Below are 16,427 nucleotides of genomic sequence, written 5' to 3' on the forward strand. Positions count from 1 at the left end.
GTCAAGCTCCTATATAGATCAGACTGCCAGCTCCAACACCTGACAGCCACAAACAAGTCTTAGCAGAGACATAAAAAGCTGACACTGAAGTCAAAAGCTTGAAGGGATGGGTAGTCAAAATCATCAAAACTAGTGGTAGGTCCCATTTTGAAAAGAATATACTAACCAGCAGTCTGATGAGCTGCACTGTTTGAAAGAGTCTGGCTACTTGTGGATTTTCTGACAGGTAACCAGAGGATCTTGTAACTAACATGCTACTAAGAGCAGGCTTCTGATGCACAATTGTGCTAAGCTAAAGGTCTCCTCTGTCTATGCCTTCTTGAATGAAGTCCACAAGGACCAGAATTCCAGGATTTGCACTGGGTTCTTGGCACCAGTTGTAGAATCTGGATCAGACAGGGAAATACACTTTTATCTAAGAGAGTATCAGCATTGAAAGAAATATTTTAACTATGGAGAACACAAACAGCTTCTAGCTCTTTTCTCTAAGGCTATTTCTAGATTGCAACAATTTGTCAACAGAAGCTTTTGCCAGAAGGTATCTTCCAATAAAACTTCTGTCAACAGATCGCGGCCAAACCACCAAGCAGATCACAAGAGCAATCCACTCTGTCAACAGAGAGCGGCCAAACTGTCCAGACACTCTCTCGACAAAACAAGAGAAGCACAGCAGACTGGACTGCCTGGTGTCCTGGAAGCCCTGTCTGTCAACAAAGGGCCCCCAGAATGTGCAGACCAGCTTTCTGTTGACAGACCTCACTTTGTGGGGAGCGAGAGAAGACTATCGACAAAAGCACTGCATTCTGTCAATTTACTGTCGACAGAACACCTTGGGAATCTGGATGCTCCTGAGTTTTGTTGACAAAACCCTCTACTGTAGGCATAGCCTAATTGTCAGGCTGTTAGATGAAGCTATCAGAGGTCCAAATATAAAAGTGGACCATGCAAGGATATTGAGTCTCGATGGACTCTGGAGTGGAGATTCCAACTCTACTAGGTCTGAGAATCAAAGTCTTGTAGACCAACAAGGAGTTATAATTTTCGCTTTTTTTTTTCCTCCCCCCCGGAGCACATTTCCGAGCAGCAAAGAGGATAGAAATGCATGAAGCAGGCCTTGCAGTCAACTGTCCCATAAGGCATTTTTCCCCATGGCTCTTGTGTAGTATTTGGCCTTTTGTGCATTCGCATGATTTACCAGTTGAAAGGAGACTGGACATTTGAATGATAAAAATCAAAAACCTCTAAATTGAGGCATCATTCAGAGAGTTATTGACTGCATCTGCTAGCTTGGCTGCCTTTTGGTTCTAATGCCCTTTGATGTGGATCACTCTGAGGGAAAGAATCAACTGTTTCACCCACCTCCTCATTTCTATTGCCTCTATGTCATGTGTTGCACTCCTTATTTCCCCTTGGATGTTTAACTATTCAACAATAGCCATACTGTCTGACAGGACCATGATGTGGCTCCCCTTTAGACTGATTTGGAGCCACCATGGAGCTAGTTTGACCACTCTCAGTTATGAGTGGTTTATGCTGTAAGCCTTTTTCTACTTTTTCCAAAACCCGTGGGCTGTTTGAATCTCTAAGTAAGCCCACCCACCAAACTACATTGGCTGTGAACACTGATTGATCTCACAGACACATAAGCATCCCTTTGTGGACACTGTCATGGGCTGATCACCACTATAAGGAGTTGAACACCTGTGTTGGAACTTATATTCATCTTTCATGCATTCTAAGAAATTCTCTCAAGCCTTTAATATTAAGGCCTGAAGACACGATGTGTGATTGTACACACAGAGATCCTTGTGCATGACACTGAAAGTTCTAATAGTTTGAGGCACAAAGCTATAGCAGACCACCTGCAGCTAGAGCAAGAACACACATTTCTGGATTTCCTGAAATATTTCTAACGATGGGTACAATTTTGCCTCCAAAGTGTCTATTTCAGCTCCCACAGGGTTATTCTGGTGGATGGAACCAGGGAACTTTTCCTGCTGCTGAAAAGACAAAGGTGTGCATGGCAAACATATGGCCCTACACACTGTTACAGTAACAGAGATCTTAGCAGAAAACAATCCAGGAAACCATACAGGTGAGTTCCCTGCAATCTGAATCTGTTTATCATCACTACCAATATCTTCGTAAAATCCCTGGGTGATCAAGAGAAGGCCAAACAGAAGTATTTAGTGCTGAAAGTTTCCTGTCATACATGAGTATTGGAAACCTTTGATGGTACACTCTGACGGAAATATGCTTCTCCTAGATCTATCAAAGTCAAGAAATCCCCACAGAACAAGAAGCTAGAGTCTCCACTCAAAACTTTCTTCATACACTTCTGAAGCCTTTTGCTATTGAGAATGGCTGACAACCCCACATTTCTACACAATGAAAAAGGTGGTAGAGAACCTAGAAAACCTTTCTTCTGAGGGAACACAGTATTACCTCCCATATCCAGAAAATGCAATATTTCCTTCTGGATCAGGCTGTTTTTTACAGGGGTCTTGGAACTGGGTGACTGGATGGGTTTGGGACTACAATCTGACAGAATACCTCTGGCCCACTTGTATGTAGTTTCTGAAAGCTACTCCCCCAGAAAAAGGGTAATTCTGTCCCCTACCTTTAGTGTTGGGTGGAGGCCTATGTGATCTTTAGATTGGGATAGCTGGAGAGGGAGGTTTGATTCCTCTAACCTTTTCTCCTGAATCTCAATTCCACCATTTTTCCTTGGAAATTCAGTCGTCCTTTCTCTGGCTCAGACTGAGAACCTCATTGCATACGTTGTCAGCCATAAATGTTTGTTGACTAGGGTGAGTTTCTTTAAAGAGGAGCCAGAATTATTGTGATCTCTGCCCTTAGAGCTCTGAGATCTCCCAACCAGGCTAAAGATGCTCTGAGGTGGACAAAGCAAACAGCTGCCAAAGATGCTCTGAGGTGGAGAAAGATGCTTCAAAGCCCTTTTTGAGACTGGCCTCCATTTTTCTACAGTGAGGGGGAACTTTTGCTTTATCTTCTCCCCATCCTGTTCTGCAGGAGTGGGTTAAGAGCAGGTGGCGCCCTGGGACAAAAACAGTCAGAAGGGGGGCTCCCCAAAAATATTTTTGAAATCTAGTAATGCTTATTATTACTCAAGATGCACAATAAAACTACACTTAAATTAATTTCAAAATAAGAATATGACATTTCTTTTGTTTCATTAAAGCAAATTAGTTAATTAAAACAGAGTTATGGAGGCTTAGGGCCTCTGACGTCTGGGGACCCTGAGGCAACTGCCCTTATGTTAATCTCCCACTGCTGCTCGGATTCCAAAGCAGACCAGTTTGCTATCCTCTTTGACGGAGGATAAGGAGAAAAAGAATGCTGATGTCCTGGATTTTTGGTGCTTTTTCTCTCTCTTTTTAGCCTTCCTGAATTTTTAACCTTCAACATACTTTGGAAGAGTAGAAGCTTGACAGCAGCTTTGGTGAGGCTTCTCACGGCTTGCCATCCTTAGGGCCCAAAACTTTCCAATAATCCTCCTCAGTTGGGTTCCATTCCTTAAGGAGGGGAAACACATTCTCAGAGCCCTTCGGGTCAACTGGGGGGGAGGGGTAGAAAGGGAGCCCAATTAGAAGCTCTCCTTCCTTCCTCATTCTTTATTCTGTCTGGAACTTCCTGAGTCTAGTGGTCATATTCCTCCTCATTTTTGGAGCCTCTTCCTACTCTGCACTGGTCCACTTTTTCCCCAGTGCAGTTGCAGTTGCACTGATGAGTAGAGAACACCCACGTGCCTATCTGACTCACAAACCCTACCAAAGTTAGAGTTAGGTTACGCCTACACTACAAGATAAAATCGAAGTTAAAGGAGTTAGCTCGATACTAAAATGTCACTGTCTTCACTGTAAATAGCATTAGCTCAAATTACTGAGCCCTAATACCAATAACAAAATGTCCATAAGTACAGCGTCAATTTCAAATTTCAAATAAAGGTTAGAGTGGAAGCACCATGTCTTTAATTCAAATTTATTATCCTACAGAAGTGTCCCATATGTATCCCACAAAGCTACACAGTGACCCTCCATGTATGACCACTTCCGTCTTCCCTGCTCTCCATCCAGGTGCGCACAAAGGTCACAGGAATCCCCTCAATTTTTGATTGAATTTGAATTCTGCAGTGCCCAAGCCTGCAAATATAAAGGTCCAGACATGCTACTGACAGAACTGGGCAGGTCTGGACAGGGCTGATAACAAAGCTGCCCGCTGCTACGCCAATGTCTGCAGAAGATGCATGGCACAGAAAACCTGGGAGGGCTGATTTCTGTTACTGGGTGCTCTGAATTCTGAGTGCTTTGCATTCTGAGACTCTAACATGAAACAACCACATCAAAGGCACTGTGGGATAGGTACCCACAATGCACTGCTCACACTGTTAAACATGCATAGGGCAGTGGGGACACAGAAAAACAGTGGGTTGAATTTCAAGAAGGTTTGTGGATGCTTAAATTTGAATTCATAAGAACAAGGTTAAAATATCAAACTTATTAAAAATCAAATTTATCTCATAGTGTAGATGTAGCTGCAGTTGCTTAGATAAAGACTGAGCATAACTGTCCACATGCCAAGCCTGGGAAGGATTTCTCACTAATAGAGACCAGCTTGGATTTAACCTGGTGATTTCGCAACTACCCTGCCTACCCCTATAGGAGCACAGGAGCTGGCGTGGAGATGCAGCAGCAGAGGGTCAGATTAGGTTGAACCCCTATCAAATTAAAAAATAAAGGGAGGAGGAAGAACAATTAAGAGGAAGGACTCTGCATTCCACTGCCAAAGTTATGGGCAGAAAAAGATAAAACAGGTTAGGGACTGGCAACACACAAACTGGTACTGTCTGCTGCCACAGCAAGCAGGAGCAGAAAGGGCTTGTAAGGTACCAGAATTCTGATTTCCCTCCAAGAAGCTAGAGAGAGAAAAGCAACCCTAGATGTCCATAACTGTGGGAGATGCTGAGCTGAAGAACAATATGTTTTAACCAGAGTGTCTCAAGTGGTGCTAATCAAGGCAGACAATGGTAATTTTGTCAAGTCTAGATAAGACTTAGTCTCTTATGTTATAAATGGGCAGGGTTATTGATGTGCCGTATGTCTGAAAAATATTGAAAGCCGAATTCTTCTTCAAGGAAAAAAATGCATTTCCCTGTTCCTTCAAATCAAGTGGCAATCCAGTTTTCTTGAACCCAGGTATAGGAAACACACAGACTTAAACGCTACTGAAACAGTACTGAAGAAAAAGTTAATTTTATTTAGCCTATTTAAAGTTATTTTCGGAATTATTTTCCCTTTTTCTCCCTGAATTAACACCTATTTAAAGCACTTGATGCAAGCCATCTTTGTTAAGAATTCAATAGGTCTCCTCTTCTACAGTAATATGAAGACCCTTCCAATAACCTTTGATACATATAGCAAACTCCATCAAGGACATCAAAAGTACTATGAAATGTCAACTGCTCAGATATTTTTAAGAGTAAAAATTAGCACATACAAGTGTGTTTCCCCTCTTTTCAGATCACTAAAAATGGCTAAAAGTTTTTAATAAAAGCCAATTAATTGTGGTTGCCTTCTCGGGCAAGTTATCTGCAAGGTGAGCTACAATGACTAACTAAAAAAGTTTGATTAAATTGTTTGGTTTTTTTAAGTGTGAGAATAATAATTACATCTCTATACAAAGAGGATCCTTTGTAAAAACTCCTACAGTAAAATGTGTTTTAGAAAACAAACCACATGGTCAATGAAAGACATAAAATTGCAACACTGAATATGTGCAACCTCAAGCAATGACATTTACCTGAATAGGTACTTCCATGAATATAGTATATTTAAATATTCAGAACTACAGCGTTAGTAGAAAGTAAACGTATGAAATAGGTCATGTACAAACTTCCATGATGCACATCATCATCTGTTCAACCGTCAATTTCTGAGATCAACCGTCCCATACTGTCTCTTTGTGGTCCTTATTACCTACAGGATAAGTATGAACCTACTCCCATTGAAAGAAATGCAAAAATCCCAAAGGCCTATATGGGACAAGATCAAGCCCTGTCTGAATAAATCAGACATCAATTTTTTGCAAAGATGGAGAGAAACCTCTTCCGTAATTTGAGATATGGGGAAAGGAGTTTAAATGAAACATACAAATTTTTTTTTTTAATCTCACCATCACTGAATTTTTTTTAAATGTCCAAACAAAAAATTTAAGACCTGGGAACTGACAACTCCCCACGAGGAATAGTCTCTTAGTCTCTTAGCTAATCTTAGCAGGAAATATTGAGTTTGAACTGTAAAGCAAAGAAAGAAAATGGTGTGACCTATGTAGAGCATAAAAGATGTCTTCAAAACATTTTTTCATTTTCTGATTCAATCTTCATTACACAAACACTATATTATTTATCAGTTAAGGCTGCTTCCCACAACATACTTGACAAAAATCTCAAAAGCAAAGGAATGAAAAAGCCATCTAACACTACAGAGCCTCTTAAGGGTCTCGACAGAACCTTATGACTCTAGTCTCAGAAGTTTTTACTGCATTCTACAACTCTTTCTACAGTGATGATGGCTCTAGTAATGGCCATAAATACAAATTCTGAGCTCTCTCTTAAAATAGTATCATCTTCTCTCTATTGTAAACATTAGAATAGATGGGCTGATGCCATGTTAAGCCACCCTGCCCACTTCTCATGAACAGCCTTCAACACTCCCTTACCACTCAAAAAAAGCTTTCAACACGATACAATTGTTCCCAGCCAAATAAAAGATGAAAAAATGTCTGTTCAGCCTCTCTCACACTATTCTTCTTACGACATATGTTTCTTAGTCTAGTCAGCACCATTTCATACTAAGCATGGACCAATTCTCCATCCTCCTTCACTTAGGGCTTGTCTATACTTACCAGAAGATAGACGTGCTGCAGTTGATCTTCTGGAGTTTGATTTTGTGCACCTTCTCAAGATGCAGCAATGATCAACCTCTCTGGGCTCAGCCATCAACCCCTGTACTCTACACTACTTGCATGGAGCAAGGGATGTTGATGCAAGAATAAAGAGGCTCAGACTACACTAGGGAATAAGTCAATTCTGATACATCGATTCTAGCTACGCATATGTCATAGCTAGAACAGCATCTCAACTTATTTCCCTAGTATAACTTAGCCTTAGTAGTAGTAGAAGTGGTGCACACTACCACCACCACCACCAGGTTTAGGAGTTCCCTCTCTTATGGTATCATTAAACTGTTGCTCTCACTGGTACACAAGCTTTTCAATGCTGAAAGGGTGGAGAGAGTAAACACGATGTATTTTTCTAAATTTAAAGAAATACTTTCACTCTAGACTTGACTTTTAAAGCAATTAGGCTCTCACAAAGGGAGGCAGCACTCATCACAGCACCAGAAGAAGAGAAATCATAATCCATAAGAAAAGGGGCCATCTATCCCACCTTCTCATTTAAGCCGTCATCCTTACTGGACGTGACTTGACTTATACCCTTGTACTCCAAGTGGATCACAGGTCATCTACAAGTATTCTCCACTTCACTTTGTCAAGAGAAAACTTCTAGCTGACTCCAGTAGTACCCCAGTTGCTGTCCTTCATTCTCAGATCTTCTCCACATTGTCCAAGGTTATCCTCTTTTGCGTTTTCCTTGCAGGTTCCATGTGAGAGCTTGGCAGACTAAGCTGGATGACGGTTTTATGAGTGTGTGGCCTCGCCATCCCCACTTTCTTCTGTGGATCGAATGTCAAGTGGTTCTTGTCCTGCTCTGTTCCATTTGATGTGAAGGATGTACATCAGGCATCTGTTTACGAATGTCTGCAGCTTGTGATTTGAAGAATTCTTAGTATACCACGTCTCCCATCCATACAAGAGCACACTCTTCACATTTGTGTTGAAGAGCTGCAGTTTCATCTTCACAGGTATTATTGTGAACTCCATATGGCACAAAGTGTCTTTAATGCAATTGTTGCTTTCCCTATCCTTGCATTGATATCCTTACCTGTTCCTCCATTTCTGCCTATAATACTCTCCAAGTAGGAGAAATGCACCACATCTTCTACATCATCCCCTCGAAGTGTGGTGATGATGTTTTTAGACTAGCTGATCCTCATTGCCTTGGTCTTTCCCTTGTTAATGCTCGGTGCAGTCACTGAGGCAGTTTTCTCCAGCATTGCAACCTTTTATTAAATGCTTTCATGTCAGTGTGAAAGGAGGGCAACCTCATCAGCAAAATCAATGTCCTCTAGCTGTTTGAAAAGTGTCCACTGAATGCCCCATTGACAGGCAACTGCTGTCCTACTCATAAGCCAGTCCACTGTGATCAATAACAGGACAGGTGACTGTAGGGAACCTTGTTGCACTCCTGACAGTATGCTGAAGGATGATGTCAAGACACGATTGTGAACAACTTGGCATGTCAAGGGTTCATATGCTGAACAGATCAGGTTAATAATTCTGGATGGGATGCCACAGTGTTGTAGCAGTTTCCACACAGTGTCTCTATCAATGCCTTTGAAGGTTTTCCCCAAAGTCTATGAAGGTTATGTACAGAGGGAGTTCCACTCAAGTGACTGTTCTATGATCACTCAGAGTTGCTGTCTGGGCAGTACAAGAGCTCTCACTTTGGAGGCTGGCCTGTTCTGCCCTGAGCTGTCTATCAATTTCTGTCTTCATTCTCTCCAAGAGAATCCTACTGAACAGGTTTCCTGGAATAGACAGTAACATGAAGCCCCTCCAGTTCTTGCATTCCTTCAGGTTGCCTCTCTTTGGAAGCTTGATAAAGTAACAATGTTTCCAGGCTTATGGGATCTCCTCAGGTGTCCCAGATTTTCCCAAATAGATAATACAGTAAGGTCTCAGAGTACGCGAGGGTTCCGTTCCATGCACCCTCGGGTAACCTAGATTTCACGCAAGTTGGGGTCTGGCTTTTTCCCCAGCAGAACACATGTTCTGCAGACAGAGAAGCAGCGGAAAGGTAAGTCCTGGAGTTGGGCGGGGGGGCAGTTAGGGAGGGCTAAGCCTGACAGCAGGTTGGGGCCATGGGATGTGGGTGGGTGGGGATAAGGCTGGGATGGGTTAGGGCTGCAGGGGAGAGAGGGGTGGAGTTAAGCTGAAGCTGTGTGCTGGGTAGTGAGCCAGCACATGGCGGGAGGTTGAACCAGAGCCAGAGCCAGGTGTGGCTGGTGAGACAGCAGGGGAGTGAGCAGGGGGTGGGAGTGGGGTTCGAATTGGAGCCACGTGTGAGAGTTTACACCGGGGCGGGAGGATGGAAACAGGGCCATGCACAAGAAGTCTGAACTGGAGCCACATGTGCAGGGTTTAAACTGGGGCGGGGAGTGGAGGGTGAACTGGAGCCACGCGTGAGGGGTTGTGAGCCAGAGCCACACGCAGACGGTGAGCCAGGCTGTGGTGGGGGGTTGAGGTGGATCCAGAGCCTGGCTTGGGTGGGGAGCCAGCAGGGGAGTTGAACTAGGAGTGGGGTGTTGAACTGGGGCTACTGGGGTTGAACCAGAGCCAAGCGCGGGGAATTTAAACCCGGGCAGGAGTATGGAAACAGGGCCGCATGTGAGGAGTTTGAATTGGAGCCACGCATGGGGGGTTTAAACCAGGGCAGGGGGTAGAGAGTAAACCAGAGCCAGGCATGAGGGGTGGTGAGCCAGGGGTGGGGGTGGCAGGTGAGCCAGAGCCGCACGTGGGCGGTGAGCAGCAGGGAGTGTTGAACTGGGACCAGGGAGGTTGAGTCGGAGTCACGCCTGAGGGGTGGTGAGGTGGAGCCTGAGGCAGGGGTGCAGGGTGAGCAGGAGCTATGTGCAGGTGGTGAGTGGAGCTGGCAGGGGCTGAGCCCAGGCCGCGCAGAGCCTATGGAGTTGAGCAAGGACCAGGGGAGCAAGTTAAGCACAACTGGAAAGCACACTCCAGGGTTTACAATAGGAATGGGGTCAGACAAGTAACAGTGGGGTCGCATACTCCGAGACCTTACTGTACATCATCTTGACTGATGTCTCACTACTCGCCTTGACTGTTTCTGCGGGGATGTTGTCTGGACCAGGTGTTTTTCTGCTTTTCCACTTTTCCGACGGACAATGGCTTTTCTGATTTCTTATTTTGTAGGCCTGTTGCTGTTAATTTGCAAAGGTATATTTGCAGGAGGTAACGCCAGAGGTTCCATGTGGGCAGAGCAGTTCAGTAGTTCTTCTAAGTGTTCCTTCCATCCACTGAGCTGCTCACTTGGGTTCATTAGCACACACGCCTCCTTATCCTGTACTGGCTGATCCACTGGATGATGTGACCCATCTAGCTTGTGTGAGGTCGTACCGCTCTTGCAAGTTTCTCTGTCCTGCAGCTTCTTCCATTTATTGTGCAAGGTTTTCCACAAAGTTTTGCTTGTCCCATTTTACAGCCCTTTAAACTTCTATGTTGGCTTCTGAATACAGTCTCTAAGCTTCCACCTTGGCTGCTCTTGCTTTGCTGTTTGTTGACTGCTGCCCTTCTGTCCTTTTATCCTTACTGGACATAGGGATGTCAAATCCCATGTAACTGGTTAACCCATTAGACACTAGATTTAACCGGTTAACCTATTAAATTGGTTGGGAAGACAGCTAGGGATGATTAAACGATTAACTGATTAAATGGGATGGACAGGGCTGCTCTAGCTCTTTCCCCCACCCCACCAACCCCCAAAATGGCAGGGGCTGGGGCTGCTCTGGCCTGGCTGGAGCCTCCCTGTCCACAGTGCTGCCACGGCTGGGGGGTGCTCCAGCACACGCAGACCAGCTCCTCTCCATGGTGCAGGCAGGGGCTGTCTGGTTTGACCAAAGAAGCCTCTGTCCATGGCAGCCTTGGGTGTACTGTGAGGCGGGTGTGCTCCAGCCAGGCCAAAGCAGCCCCAGTCCTGACACAGTGCATGGGAGTGGGCATTTCAGCTTGGCTGGGGCATCCCCTGTCCACAGCAGGGGGGGCAGCCCTCCATCAGGGCTGCTGTAGATGGGGATGCTAGGGCCCAGCTGAAGCACCCCTGCCTGCAGTGGCCCTGTGGGGCTAGAGCAACCCCCGGTCCATGGTGGACAGAGTCTGATCCAACCTGTTTAGGATAAAGCTTACCAGTTTACCTTAACACTCCTAACCAGACAACGGGAAAGGCAGACAGCTACATGCCAATTCTAACTGCTCTTGGGCATGGGGCTCTGCAGGTTGCTCATGAGGGAAGAGAGTCAACTGTGGCATGCTAGCTTACTTCAAATATCTCCTAATCCTTACCTCTTCTCCCTACCAGCAAAGCACTTGCAGGCAGACCCATCAGCCTGCTACATATATGGAAAATTGTTTTTCTAAAGATATTAACTAAATAGTACTGTTAGCAGCTCTGCAGTAGATCAGAAGATTTCTGAATAACAGCTCTCTCACACCATGGCCATGTCTACACTAGCCCCAAACTTCGAAATGGCCATGCAAATGGCCATTTCGAAGTTTACTAATGAAGCGCTGAAATACATATTCAGCGCTTCATTAGCATGCGGGCGGCCGCAGCACTTCGAAATTGACGTGCCTTGCCGCTGCGCGGCTCGTCCCGTCGGGGCTCCTTTTTGAAAGGACCCCAGCTACTTCGAAGTCCCCTTATTCCCATGAGCAGATGGGAATAAGGGGACTTCGAAGTAGGCAGGGTCCTTTCAAAAAGGAGCCCCGTCGGGACGAGCGGCACGGCAGCGAGGCGCGTCAATTTCGAAGTGCCGCGGCCACCCGCATGCAAATAAAGCGCTGAATATGTATTTCAGCGCTTCATTAGTAAGCTTCGAAATGGCCATTTGCATGGCAATTTCGAAGTTTGGGGCTAGTGTAGACACGGCCCATAAGGTACAAAAACCTAGACAGTTACAATGAACAACCTGGTAAGGGATGAAGGTCAGGCTATGCTTTATGTTCATGTTTTTGCACATTTACTTCACATTCAAATTGTTACATTTTTTATATGCAATTCCCTTCTTCTGGAACTAGTGTAGGTTTAAGCAATTAAAATGGCAGGTAAAGTTTACAATATACCATAACACTAATGTGCTGAAAAATTTTTTATTATGTGTATCATCTTAGCACCTAAAGCCCCAGTCAGGGATTAGAACCCATTGTGCCTGGTGCTAAAAAACACAGAGCAAAAGGATAAGTCCCTGCTCCAAAGAACCTACAGTGGCTCTTGCTATACCTTTTTTGTGTGTCATATTCTGACTACACAGACACATAAAATGAAACCTATCTGAACTAGCTGGAAAAGTGTGTTAAATGCAACAGCATTTTATTTTGCAATACCTGCAAAAGGATCGAATCCCAGCTACGCGTCATGTGTGACAATCAGGATGATGGTCTCATCTCTCTCCTTATTTTGTCCAATTAAAAAGCGTAAGTTTAAAAGAACTGGCAGCCAAATTAATTTTTATGATTGAAATATCTAAAGGTGCCTGCATGTATGTATTTAGATATATCAGTAGACCTCTGGTATAAATACAGCAGAAAATATAACAAGAAGTCCTGTGGCACCTTACAGACTAACATTTTTTTTGGGGAGCATAAGCTTTTGTTGGCAAAGACCCACCCTGTATAAACACCTCTACTTATTTATAAATTTGAGTTAATTTCATATTATAATATTGGCTTTAAATAAATATTTTTGTTGGGTACTCATCTATTTTATCATTATAAAAGTACTGTTTTAACTCTATTTGGTACTTTCACAGTGAAAACGTAGAAGATTGAAGTAACTGAGGCTGCATCTACACTACGGGATAAAATAATCGATTTTAAGTCAGTTAGCCCAATTTTTCCCACTGCCTGTCCTCACTGTAAATTCCATTTGCTCGATTTATGGACCACTAAAAGCAATGCAATATCGAAATCCTAAAATCACAGTAATCCAATGGGTGTAGCATTCAATTCAAATTTTAAATCCCGAATGAAGGGTAGTGAGGATACAACATGTCTTTAAATCAAATTCATTAGCCTCCACAGATGTCTTGTATGTGCCCCACAATGCACCACAGCTCTCTACTCTGGCCTCTTACATCTCTCCACTGCTCTCAAGTGTGGAGGAATTAAGCAACAGGACCATTATAATTCAGCACCTGCAAGCCTGTAGCTGTAGGGTTATGAGGGGGTGAAAAATCTTCTCCCTTTTTCTTTGCTAGCAGTGCAGCTGTGGGGTCCACACTTCCGTATATACACCTACTAGCTGCCTTTTGTTCTGCGCTGCCTAGCGCCAGCCACTGGCCCCATGTACCATGTGTCAGCTAGGCTGTGGGTGGGAGTCGCGCTTGTCTGGTATTATGAGATACTTCTTTCCAACCGTTTACAGGTTGTCCTGACCCCCACATCTCTCTCCCTTCCCTCCCCCAGAGATGCCACACAGTCTGAAACACTTCCATGCCCAGCCGCATCACACGGCTTGACCCCGAACCAATAAAAGGACATGCTGCACCAGGCGACAAGTAGATTGCGTGCAGTGAGGGTCACTATTTCAGGGGCTGACTGTAGCAAGGGCTCTTGTAGCCACCCTGAGCCACACATGACTCAATAAATGCAATGTATTAGCTATAAAATTACCACAGCTGTTGAAGTAAGGCTTGCAGCAGGGAATATTCTTGTCCTAAGGGTCTTCTTTTCCATGTGCAAACCTGGCTGTAGTCTGGGGTCTTTTAGGCTGATGAATCATTCGAGTTTCAGTGTAGCAACTGTGTCTACTTAAACATAAGGGTCTGCTTCTTGGTAGGAGGCCTATATCCAGATTCAATGTCCTCAAGGCCTTCCATGGGTGGTCACAATTTTCATGGCTGCTAACAGTGTACCATCTTTTAGTGACCCTGGGCCACTACTGAAGATTAATTTGAGTTTCAGTGTAATAACCATGGCTACTTAAGCATAAGGGTCTTCTTTTGCAGGTGGCCTAAATCCAGAATCAAGTCCTGAAAGGGCCTCCGTGGGCGGTCACAATTTGTGGCTGTCAACAGTGTACCATCTTCTAGACACCCTGGCCCATTACTGATGATCCATGCAAGTTTCAGTGCTGCACCCTTGTCTACTTAGAATCATCTTTTCCAGGAGGTATTAATCAATATCCAAGACCAAAATAAATCCTAGGCACGCTGTTTCAGTGTAACACCCGTGTCTACTTAAACATACTTAACATGGCATGGGAAAAAGGGGAATGAAATGTGGGAAGATGTTGTCATGTACCCACATCTACCTGAGGGACCAGAATGCAATGGGGCCCAGGGAACTGTGGGACAGGTTCCCACAATACACTGCTGCAGCACTCGATTTAAGCTACTTGTGTGTGGCAGCAGTAAGTCGATTTTGTGGGGAGCATATGGGAAGGTGAAGATGCTCAAAATCGAACGGATGAAACCCAGCCTTAAGAAATCAATTTTAATAAAATTGATTTTATCTCAGTGTAGATGCAGCCTGACGGAGTACTTAACTGTACTCTGCCAATCTCAAAACTAACATTGTAAAAGAACACAAAATTAACTGAAATTTATAAAATGCATACGGTGAAATCTTAAAATTCTATAATTTAATGAATTCATACAATGAACACACAACACAGACGAAGAACTCTTAAATAATGAAGGTTATGACTGGCAATGAAGCTAAACAATGAAATTCATAACAGATTTTTTTTTGGGGGAAGGGGGGGGTTCTAAACCCTAATGTCATCGTTCCACATCGAGCAGAGCTGCTACAATCAGAATCCCACAGCTGTTAGGTGAATGCTGCATCATTGGGAGTACCCACCAATGCACCCCTTCAGTAACACTCTGAGTATAGAAAGAAAGCAAGTGGTTACAGGCTGGAAAGAAAATTCTTCATAGCTACCACAAAAAGCGAACTCTGATGATTTTAAAAAACTTTAAAAAAATAAGTCTGTTATATAACTAGTATCCACTTCAATAAGATGAAAAAAATGCACTTTCATGATTGGCAAAACAACCTGAAGTATTTCTATTGTCAGGTAGTGGAGAACAAGAAAAAAAAAACAAAAACCACTTACCTCCTTCCAAGGACTCTCAAACTGGGTACGTGCATATCGAGTTAGCATGTGGATAATAACAACTTGCCCCCACTCTTCCACATCAACCAACAAGTTGCACAGCTTTCGATAATTCTTGTGAATCAGATCTATTCTATCCGGGCACACTTCCTCAAATGCCATCACCACACTCCCAGCCACCAGCTAGAAAATAAAATTGTAAGAAGGAAGAGTCAGTAACTCATTCTATGGCTGGATGATCCATAAGTGAGTACTTAGAAACAATACTGGCAATTCTCAATGATTAAAACATATTCTCTTCTATTCACACAGGTGGAATCTGATTTTGAACAACTGCATTACTTGGTATATTTACCAAAATATCCCCTTTTTTCAAAGCAAACACATTATAAATCATGTTTATTCTCACCCCCTACCACAGAAGATGTAGTGCAAACAGAAGCACAGGAAAACCCAGTTTACCCAACATAATTGGAACTAACTGATGGTCGGATAATTGAGGGTGTGGTGGGAGGTCACGGAGGGAGAGGCCATAATGGAGGGCTGCCTGGGCACCTTCTGAAAAGGCCAGCTCCCTGGGGCAGGCTGCAGGATGCCGCCACTGTGAAGCCAGTTCCCTGGATGGGCAGCCCACGCCGACCAGCCCCAAGATGTGGAGCTCCCTGGGTGTGGAAACTCTGCTGGCCTGGGCAAGGAGCTGCTGCTGGCCACAGCGGGACTGCCAGCTGTGCAGTGCTGGAGGATATTATCCAAACCCCACTTATCCAGCAGGTCTCAGGCAGTGTCAGATAAAATGGAGTGTTGGATAACTGGGGGTCAGATAACCAGGGTTTTACTGTAGTAGTTTCTTCAGTTATTGGGAAGGGAGAGGTTGCTTTCACAACAAATTTATCTTATGCAAGACTTCATTCACAATATGTGCAAGTTAACATTAAGTACGAGCATAAAATAGTGCCTCGCAAGTACAGTCTTATGGGAGCCAAGTGGAGCAAGAGTATGTCAGAGATATCACCCCAAATGTTGACCAACATCCTTTCTTGACTGCTAAACAATTACTGATGGATGCTACCTATCCCCAGCATTCACAAAATTACTTCTAAAGAGCAAATATTATACCTTTTGAATGTTAGACATTTTCACCTATTTCCTCACATGATGGAGACACTTTTCTACAAGTTATTCCCCTCCCCACCAAAAAAAAAAAAAAAGTTCAACATTGCAAAAATTTATGCCACCAGAAAAGTCAGAACATTTTTGGAACATAAATATTTTTATTTTCAAGATGCGAACATAAGATAAAATTTCCTTGTCATGTGTTGATCAGGGAATCTGCCTAACTATGGGAGGCCAATACTGTCCAGTAGCATTACCT

General features: G+C 43.9%; 1 protein-coding gene across 3 annotated transcripts in view; it reads right to left on the bottom strand.

Annotated features, from left to right (window-relative positions):
* Positions 1–16,427, bottom strand: part of AP3B1 (adaptor related protein complex 3 subunit beta 1) — a 238,513-nt gene that overhangs the window by 157,374 nt on the left and 64,712 nt on the right. For all 3 annotated transcript variants that reach the window (XM_074995451.1, XM_074995450.1, XM_074995452.1), the window contains exon 7: positions 15,056–15,238. In XM_074995451.1, the coding sequence (XP_074851552.1) occupies positions 15,056–15,238 (183 nt within the window). The remainder of the gene's footprint in view (positions 1–15,055; positions 15,239–16,427) is intronic.

Source organism: Carettochelys insculpta, chromosome 5 (genome assembly GCF_033958435.1).
Source record: "Carettochelys insculpta isolate YL-2023 chromosome 5, ASM3395843v1, whole genome shotgun sequence".
NCBI classification, from domain to species: domain Eukaryota; kingdom Metazoa; phylum Chordata; order Testudines; family Carettochelyidae; genus Carettochelys; species Carettochelys insculpta.